This window comes from Scomber scombrus, chromosome 11 (genome assembly GCF_963691925.1).
Source record: "Scomber scombrus chromosome 11, fScoSco1.1, whole genome shotgun sequence".
NCBI classification, from domain to species: domain Eukaryota; kingdom Metazoa; phylum Chordata; class Actinopteri; order Scombriformes; family Scombridae; genus Scomber; species Scomber scombrus.
The window spans coordinates 726,667-736,758 of NC_084980.1; the positions used below are offsets into that span (position 1 = coordinate 726,667).

Sequence of the window (10,092 nt, forward strand, 5' to 3'; positions counted from 1 at the left end):
AGCAGTTTCACCCTTTCTGTTGATAGGAGGCGCTGTCCATCCTTCAGGAGGTGACCCAAATATGTAACCTCAGATCGGCAAAATTGCAGTTTGGGCAGTGATGCTCTATGTCACACTCAGCCAACCTCTGCAGGAGCAAGATTGAATCAGTTCGACAAGCTTCCTCTGATGGAGAGGCTATCAAAAGATCATCTGCGTACTGCAGGAGTGTTGAACCCCCTGGGAGGTGGAGGTCATCCAGGTCTCTTTTTACCGCTGCTGCGTACACTGTTGGACTCTCAACATAACCCTGTGGCAAACGCCGCCATGTATACTGCTTGCCTTTGAACGTGAATGCAAACAGATACTGGCTATCTGGATGCAACGGTATAGAGAAGAAAGCTGAACATAGATCAATGACTGTGTAGTGTTTTGAATTGCATGGTAATGAGGCTAAAATCGAATTAGTGTCTGCCACAATGGGAGCTGTGGGCACAACAATATTATTAATAGCCTGCAAATCTTGCACAAACCTCCATTCATCTGGACGATTGGGTTTTTGGATGGGCAAAATGGGTGTGTTGCATGGACTGGAAGTTTGCACCAGTACATTTTGATCCAATAGAGTTTGAATAACTGTTTCAATTCCAGCAATGGCTCTGTGAGGCAAGTTGTACTGTCTGATAGCTGGCAATGTGACATTTGGTTTGAGTGTGACTTTATGAGGTGGAGCCGAATTCACAAAACCTACATGATTTTTGTGTTTTGCCCATAAAGATGAAGGAACCTCTGACGGAGGCCCATATTCTGCAGGGTGAGGTGGCTGAAACAAAACAAATGTGCTCTCTGTGTATTATTGTTTGGTTTTGAGAGGCTGTCAAAGCTCCTCTCAGTGCTTGGCATCGAGCCACCATTTTACCAAGATGTTTTGCCTCTTTTCCAGGCGCTACAGCTACACGGATGTGTGGAAATGAATCTTTAACATCAAACAGTGTATGTTGTGTGTCAGACAGTCGAATTGGAATAGCGCACCCCTGTGGACCAACAAACAAACAATGCTCACTCTCCAACCCCTCTTGTTTGTTTAGGAAATCGTTTGCCAATACCTTATACTGCTCCAAAGGGTTAAAGGCTGCTGTGCAATGACAATTCAGGAGAGGCCTCATGACAGACATCAATGACGCACATGCTGGTGATGTTGTGGCAATTTTCTGAATGTTGGGCACTGTGAACATAGAAGACATGTTAAAATTTGGCAATGTCCAACAAAACAAACAATCAACAGTGGATTGCAAAAACTGAAATGCTTGGTCTGCTCTATGATCAGGTAGAGTTAAAAACAACCCTTCAGGGGTGCAGTGAATTGTTGCATGGAGTTCACAAAGCAAATCTTGCCCCATGAGGTTAATTGGGCTCTTTTCAGATATCAGAAAAGAGTGCTGTACATTTGTGCCTTCTACGCTTATTTCAGCTTGATGTGATAATGGCTCTTCATTAGGAATGCCGGAGACTCCGACTGTTGTGATAAATATAGAGGTCGGAGTGCACACATGCTCAGAAGTTTTTACTGTGGAGATAGTTGCTCCACTGTCCACCAAAATATCAACATTATTACCATTAACTTGAACTGACATCATTGGATCCTCAGAGGGATTATTGGAAATTTGAATAGTTGCTTAATGTTGGTCAACTTAATAGCTCTTGTCTGCAAAACCATTTCCAGCATAGGAATATGATGCATCTCCACACGGGCAGCAATCTTATCTACGGAAGCTTTCAACTCAGCAGAGCACCTTTCAGGTCTTCTCTCATCCACATGCACTCCATATCTCTGAAGAGCAAAAGTTATCCACACTTGCATGCATTCTGTCATGTAAGCAAAGTTCCAGGATGGATTACTCATGTTAGTATTAACATTCATCTCCGCCATTTGCAGTTTCTCTTTCTCAAACGACCCCTCATACGGCCACTCTCTCTCTGTCCAGTCATTCATGAGGGAAGAGAACGGAAACACAAAATGCCATCCTTTTAGTCTTCCCACAACTCCTATTGGTGCATGTGGAGAAAACATGTCTTCAAACTGTTTAGTGGGGCTGGCTGGTTGTGTGTCTGTAAGAGTGTGTGTATGTGCCTCTGCCTGTGGATTATCAGGTTAATTTGTCTGTTCCACATTTTCATTGGTGTTTCTTACTGCTTGACAGTCTCTCTGTCCTCTAAATTTTGTTAAATCAAATTGTGTAGTTTTAGACTCCGAACTACTACCTACGCTGGACGTGTCGTTGCCCATTTTTATCACTTTACAACATCAGATACACATACAATTTCAACTGCATCTAGGACTCCAACTCCTCTTTTACAATAGCAGCAGTGTTGGTTTGAAGCTTAGAATAAACGTGTATACACAAAATTACCGGCGCCCAGGCTCAAACAGAGCCACGTTTCCCAAAGGACAGAGCAGATAGTCCGCAATCTTGATTTAAGCGAGGTAGAGCCAATTTCTATCCCCGAAAACGTCTTTTCTTACAGCTTAAACCTCATGAGGGTCCCCCTGTGCCGAGTGCAGCCCGAAGCCGCCCCAGAAACCAAAAACAGCCACAATGTGGCCCTACGAGGGGTCGGAAACACCCACTCACAGTCTGACCCTCCAACACCACACACTCTGCTATTACAACCAATCGTTGTCAATCACATTTATTCTGATACAGTATCCATGTTTTAGTAAAATGGATATTTTGTTTTGATCAATGTCAATTTATGGGCTTTCTTATTTTTGCCTTTGCTAATTTGCAAAATTAAAATCAAAAGGTTCTATTATTTTGATCTCGTCAAACACCAACATGGTAAGGCATGACATTTAAAATCAGCACTTACCAGTCGTTGTTATGTTGAGATCCTGTTCGTGACGCCATTTGATAATGATTTTAATTATGCAGCCCATACATCAATGGAGAGAGTAGACAGGAGTCCAGGATGTCTTGCATTGAAAAGGTTTATTTACTTGATCAAGGAGAAATGAGCGAATGATCAGTACACGTTATGTTCTGATGCTCCCTTCAATTCTGAAGTTTCTCTCCTCCGGGGATAGACTTTAAACCACACAGATAACGCCACAGGTTGAGCCATGCCCAAATATGGGCAGACCAACACATCTACAATATACAGAATGTAGTCTACTGGTCTATAGACAAAACATTGCTTAGACCTCACTCAGGTCCTTTGTCCTACATCTAACACTATATCAAACCTCTGACTCCAGTTACCTTTACCCCATTCAGGGAAAACAGTCAAAGACATATCTGACCTCGGCTGCTATAGCAACACTATCAGAATGCCTCCTGTTTTCCCCAAAAGGAGCAGACTCACTGCTTACCACTATCTCAAGGGGAGACAGTGTCTAAACCCAACATTTAGTGTGGCCTTGCTATGACCGCAAAGCCTAGTTTCACCCAGTGCATATTAGTTATGGAAAATTCCCTAACAATAAGTAATCGTGCAACATGTTCTATTTGAGTTATCAGAGGAGGAAAACCCTTAGCTAAAAGGGGGAGATGTAATGGCAGGAGTACACCAGGGAGTGTCGCTGTGGGACTGCTGGGTCAGTGTGTGTTCAGTAATATTAAGCTGACAAAGTGTTAATAAAGTTATGGAGATAACAGCATGTTGTTGTTCTTGTATTATAGAAATAGAGGTCAACAATACACTAGTGGGTGTGATCTGATCACAAGAGACGCATGTTAATGCCAGGTTTAAACAGTAGCAGTGATGAAGACTTGAGGCCTGTACTACGAAGTTGGATTAACATAACCGGGATATCTCTCCGTTACCTGGGTTGACTTACCCAGACATTCGCAATCCTGATAAGCGGTACTACGAAGCTGGTTATCAACTTGGTAATTGAACCCAGGTTTTTCCAATCTTGATCAGTGCGCGTTCACATAAAAGGGTAAAAGGTGTTTGCAGCGTCTGACCAATCACAAACATGGAGAAACCCTGCAGAGCAGCTTACTTTACCATGGAGAAGCAGACAATTATTCTTCACAAATATGAAGAATTCAAACACATCATCCAGGCCAAAAGCAACACTGTTGCCACAGCAAAAGCCAGGAAGGAATGCTGGCAGAAAACTGTCGACTGTTAATGCGTAAATTCGTGAGATTCTACCATATAAATTCATCGGACAATATAAACGGACAGCACTCTGATCACTCAATTTCACTTTATTACGGCACAGACGTTTCGGGCAGAGCGCTTCCTCAGTGCCCTTCCTTTCTTTTATATTTTCCATTGAGTTCTTTTGAGGCTCAGCACCTCCGTGTGAGCGTGTTTTGTGTTGGAATATTAATTCCTCACTGTGATGGCACGAGTAGTTGTGTGTTCCATAAATTCATGTTTCTGCAGTTATGCCATGTGTGACCATTATTATTATTAACTTCATTATTTCAAATGCAACCCTAGTGGAGCTAAACGGACTTGGGAACAAGTCAAGAACAAGTACAAAAACATACTTCAAAGCGGTCAGTGACAAGGCTTTATTTCTTCATACTGTCTCTGTTGTATGGATGAAATCAACAGAATTTATTTGATATTGTTTTTTTGAAAATCTGTACCTTTCGTATAGGATGTCATCAGGGACATCAAAAGGATTGCATCTATCCATAAAAACTCTTTCTCTCCTAGGCACTCCTCTCATGATCCGTGCACCAATGTCGACAGGATCTTCTATGAATGGGCCATTTTCCAAGAGAACTGATTGGTCAGGAGGTGGTGCTTTTATACTTGTTGATCTCTTATCCAGAACATAACCTGCTCCGGAGCAGGTTAGCCGTTCAGCTAAAGTTACCATGGTGATTTACCCCGGTAAGAAGTGAACCAGTGTCGTAGGACGGAAAACCCAGAGTTAACCCTGAAGTTACCTCGATAAGAGAAAATCCAGCTTCGTAGTACAGGCCTCTGATGGTGGAGTTGAATGTTTTTAAAGTCCCTGTTTTCATAAGAAAACAAACAAATTACAACAGTGGCTCTCAGGCCAAGAAAGGAGCAATAAGCAGGATCTGATTGAAGCATGGAGGACTGTGCTGAAGACAGCTAGCCTCACACTGTAAATGGTAAATGGACTGCACTTATATATATCGTCTTTCTAGTCTTTCAACCACTTTCAGTATTTTTTCAGTATCTTGCCCAAGGACACTTCGACATGCAGACTGGAGAAGATGGGAATCAAGTTATCAATGTTGTAATAAGTAGCTCTACTTCCTGAACCACAGCTGCCCCACAAGTGTCTCACCAATGTCAGTAGAAAGAGTATGAATAACGGCACACAATAAAAGATATGAAAAAAGTTAAATGAGCAGAGTTCTTTGCAGACAAAGAATTACTTCAAAACGTCTTAAAAAAGACGTACCTTTGATACACATTTTTTCATTCAAAAGTGGAGTGCATCTTATACAGGTGCATCTCAATAAATTAGAATATTGTGTAAAGGTTAATTAATTTCAGTAATTCAGTTTAAAAAGTGAAACTCATATATTATATAGATTCATCACACACAAAGTGAAATATTTCAAACCTTTATTTGTTTCAATCTTGATGATTATAGCTTACAGCTAAATAAAACTCCAAATTCAGTGTCTCAGAAAATTAGAATAATGTGAAAAGGTTCAATAATGTAGACTCACAGTGTCACATTCTAATCAGCTTATTAGCTCAAAACACCTGCAAAGGTTTCCTGAGCCTTTAGATGATCTCTCAGTCTGGTTCAGTGGACTTCACAATCATAGGGAAGACTGCTGACTTGACAGTTGTCCAGAAGACAGTCATTGACACCCTCCACAAGGAGGGTAAGCCTGAAAAAGTCATTGCTAAAGAAGCTGGATGTTAACAGAGTGCTGTATCTAAGAATATTCATAGAAAGTTGAGTGGAAGGAAAAAGTGTGGTAGGAAAAGGTGCACAAGCAACAGAGATAACTTGAGAGGATTGTCAAGCAAAGGCCATTCAAATATATGGGGAGCTTCACAAGGAGTGGAATGAGGCTGGACTCAGTGCATTAAGACCCACCACATACAGACGTATCCAGGACATGGGCTACAACTGTCGCATTCCTCGTGTCAAGCCACTCCTGAACCAGAGTGTTTAGAAGAAAATGTCTGAATTCACTTTACACGGTCTTTAACACTGCATTGTTATGAGGTGAACCTTTTGGAAAGTCGGCTATGAATCTGATGGAAACCTGCTCCCTGTCTGTGTCTCTTTCTCTCAAGGAGTTTTCCGCTGGGTGTATGAGAGGTTTCGTTTCCCTGCAGCTCCTGTTTATGGTGGATTCCCTGTGAAGTTTCGGACCTTCCTTGGTGATCCAATCCCATATGACCCTAACATAAACGCTGCAGAGCTGGCAGAGAAAGTAAGTGCACTGAAGCTATTCATTCCTTCCTTCCTTCCTTCCTTCCTTCCTTCCGTCCGTCCGTCTGTCTGTGACATGTAGCTCAAAGACAACTAGTAGTGATTTTCTGATATGAATATCTGATATTGATTGCACTCCAACATGGCAGAACTGCAAATACACAAGTGTCTTTACTTTGGAGATAATGGATTTATATCTATATGCATGAAATTTACCACACCAAAAATAACATACCAACACTGAAATTTGAAATTGTGGGGATGTTGCAATAATGTGAACTGTTTGACAAAATACCAATAATTCATATGTAGGGCTAACTAACTGCTGACTAAGTTTTCATTGTTTGCTTTGCAGGTGCAGCAGGCAGTCCAGTCTCTGATAGACCAACACCAGCGGATCCCAGGGAGCATCCTGAGAGCCTTATTGGAGAGATTTCACACCAAGTACAAGTGTCATTAACAGCAGCTGTACAACAACAGAGACGACCTGTCCAGTGTGTGACCAAAATGCCATGTCACATTGGCTCACATGACTACATGGTGCATAGGTTTGGTGGCTTGATGTGTTGGGATATTTGCACAGGTCTATGCACTGCCCTCAAACACTACAGACTGCAGCTGAGGTTCCTTTAACATACATGTTTCACATGTGTTACATGTTTCTTTTCTTCTTCTTCTGCTCATTCCCATGATGAATCTGTTTAAAGCTAGACTTCCTTAAGTTGGGATATTGGAATAGACATATATCGTACCTCAAAATTATAAATGGAAAGATCATTTTTTACATGGCTTTCTTTGGTTATGATATTTTTGTCTTGATTATTTACATCAGGAGCAATTAAATATGGACTTCTCGACTGCAGTGAGCTGAATGGTTCGTTAAACTTGGGTTTTGATGTTTTTGGTCATTTGAGCTGTTTGGATTTCAATACATGGTATTTAGGCAATTTATTTGTTAAAAATACACTAATCATATTTAGGACAACAAGCATTTCATAACATCTAGTAAACTGTCCAAGCCTATGAATTGCAGTTACTATGAAAACACTTGCTTGTAGTGCTATGAGAGACCTTTTATTTTTGCACATTTTCAGTTTCAATTGACTTAGAGAAAACAATGCACTGTTTGCAAAACACAGAAATTTCTATCTGTGGGGCCGAGGAATCAGGCTGCAGGGTTAGATGAGAGTCTTAACTGAAAGACAAGACAGAGCTGAACCCAGTGCTTAATGTTGTCCCACAATTAAAAGGATTTATGGTTTTGTGAGGTTCAAGTAGTGTCATAATTGTTCCAGGAACATACACTGACCTAAAGGAGTATGACAACAGACTGTAGACGAGGTTACCTTGTGTCTTACACCTACAATAGAAAACAACAATTTTAATAATTATACAGATCATAGTGTTATGATTACATAAATTCCAGTGGTTCCTATTTTTCAGTTAATGGTTAAGCTTTATATGTAAAATACACCGACCTACGCTCTTCTATGTAACTACCACATCATTACCTTAACTCTCAAATGAGCAGGTATTTACCAGCTGAACTGAACTTCAACTGTCCAGTTCCCTTTATAATAGTTTAGTTTAATAGCTACATACAAGTTGAGTGCTGTTCCCAGAAAATAAAGGGATCATTAAAATGAAAGATTACCCAAGTAACCTTTAAAAATATGGGTGAATTTTTTTCTTGTAGGCCTTCTTGTCACAATAAAGTACCTTTTAACTGACTGAGTCGTGGTACACTGCCAGAGGATCTTTTTCAATACATTATCCTTTATGTACATAGATGCTGGACAAAATGATCAGTACACATGACACTGAAATTCAATCCAGTAAAACAAAATATAGCTACAGAGGTGTTGATTCATCTCTTGGTAGTTTGTGAAGGTGTAGTTTATGTTTTATGAAATTATATTAGATTATAAGGTGTTTTTATCATGTTGTTCATAGTTGCACAAATATCTGTTGTTTCCAGTATAATACAGCTTCAAAGTGAACCAAATCACAACCAAAGGTACGATTATTTCTGTATAGAAGATACATGGGAATGCTTTATTGTCAGCGAGCCGTCCATTAGATAAGATATTATTTCTAAAATGACAAGGTATACATAAATCCAGATTCTATTCAAATGCCTTTAATATTTATTTTTGTTTTGCTACTGTTGCTAGCAGTGGCTCAGTAAAGACGTAACTATTGAAGTTAATGTTTGTTAGGACATTGTGCTTTTTGCTGTTTCATATCATTGTAAACTGAATACATGTTATTGGACAAAACAAATCATTGGAATGAACATTTGACTTTACCACTCTTGGAACTTATGATTTGCATTTAACCTATTTTCACTTTAATACCACTAATCAATGTAAAACAATGTGTGCTGCGTTTTGGCCTTGAAAGAAACATTCACTTGACTTCACTTGAGCTGTTTTTAAGATAAAGAGCAGATAAGTAAACTCATCTGTATTTGTAAAATTGATTCATTTAGAGCACATTACTATTAATAAGTAAACACATGCCACTGCATATGATCAGTTATGCAAGAGTCCAACACAGATGAAAATAATGTACGGGAAGGAAAAAGAAATGATCTGCAAAAAAGTCCTGAGCTGTATAGAAAATGAAACTAAATGATCGCTGTAGGTAAACTTGGTATGAACTTTAGTTTAATTTCAATATATTTTGTTTGTGTGTGTGTGTGTGTGTGTGTGTGTGTGTGTGTGTGCCAGCAGGCAGGGGTCAGAGCAACCACTTACAGTAGGAGCCTTTCACCTTGCCAGCTGCTATCAGTGAAGGCTCCTAACACTTTCAGTATCCCCTCTCAAAACACATCACATATCTTCTCACTGTCATTTTTGCTATTTCAGTTCAAACACACTTTTTTCCCCAAACATACTGATCTATTTTATCAGCAGTAACATAATCAATTTGTTTAAATTTTGATTGTCCAGTTGTATACAGACCTATTTGCATGTATGACTATGTAATTATTGTGATTCAACCAGTGGTTTTGCACACATAGTCTTCAAAGTCAAAATATCAATGCCAACTCAGATTTTGACATTTTTAAAGAAGCCTTTGTGAGACCAGTTATGTGATTGGTAACGTGGTGTTTGACTGATGCTTCTATTAACTCGTTGCCTTTTTCATATTTATGTTTTTAGTTTTTATCTAAGATGTATTTTTGAATTATGTTAATAAAATATAAATGGTGCACTTTTAATATTGAGATCGACCGCATCCTATTAATAAATCTATTTTATTAAAATGTTTAATTTGATCATTTAATTTGAATTCACTCCATTTGTGATGCTTGTACATCTGGCCAATGAGGATTCAAAATAGCAATGTTGGGATACAGAAGGGTGGTTACTGAATGTGCACATCCAATGCTATGCCAGGTGCATCATAGCAGATACAGTAAATGACAAGGTTAATAGTATCCACACAGTGGATTATAACATGAATTATTTTGGACCAAAATACGTAAAATGGAAAATAAATCATATGACATACAGAAAATGTTCAAAATATATTTCAAATACATTCTCAAACAGGGTATTGCAAAATATGAAAATAATTCCCATTCGCTAGTCAGTACCATTGTATTTTCTATGTATAATTTTCTGTGATCACATGTGATTTCATGAAATATCTGAAAGAAACTTAATTCAGAGATACTGAAACAACAGTGAAAACACTGAGGAAGCTTG

The 10,092-nt window shown here is 39.3% G+C and overlaps 1 protein-coding gene across 1 annotated transcript in view; it reads left to right on the forward strand.

Moving 5' to 3' along the window:
• tmem68 (transmembrane protein 68) overlaps positions 1-9,648 on the forward strand; it is a 29,774-nt gene extending 20,126 nt beyond the window's left edge. Inside the window, exons 8-9 of the mRNA XM_062428630.1 lie at positions 6,238-6,377; positions 6,732-9,648. Of these exons, the coding sequence (XP_062284614.1) occupies positions 6,238-6,377; positions 6,732-6,836 (245 nt within the window). The 3' untranslated portion in view covers positions 6,837-9,648. The remainder of the gene's footprint in view (positions 1-6,237; positions 6,378-6,731) is intronic.
• The last annotated feature ends 444 nt before the right edge of the window (positions 9,649-10,092 follow it).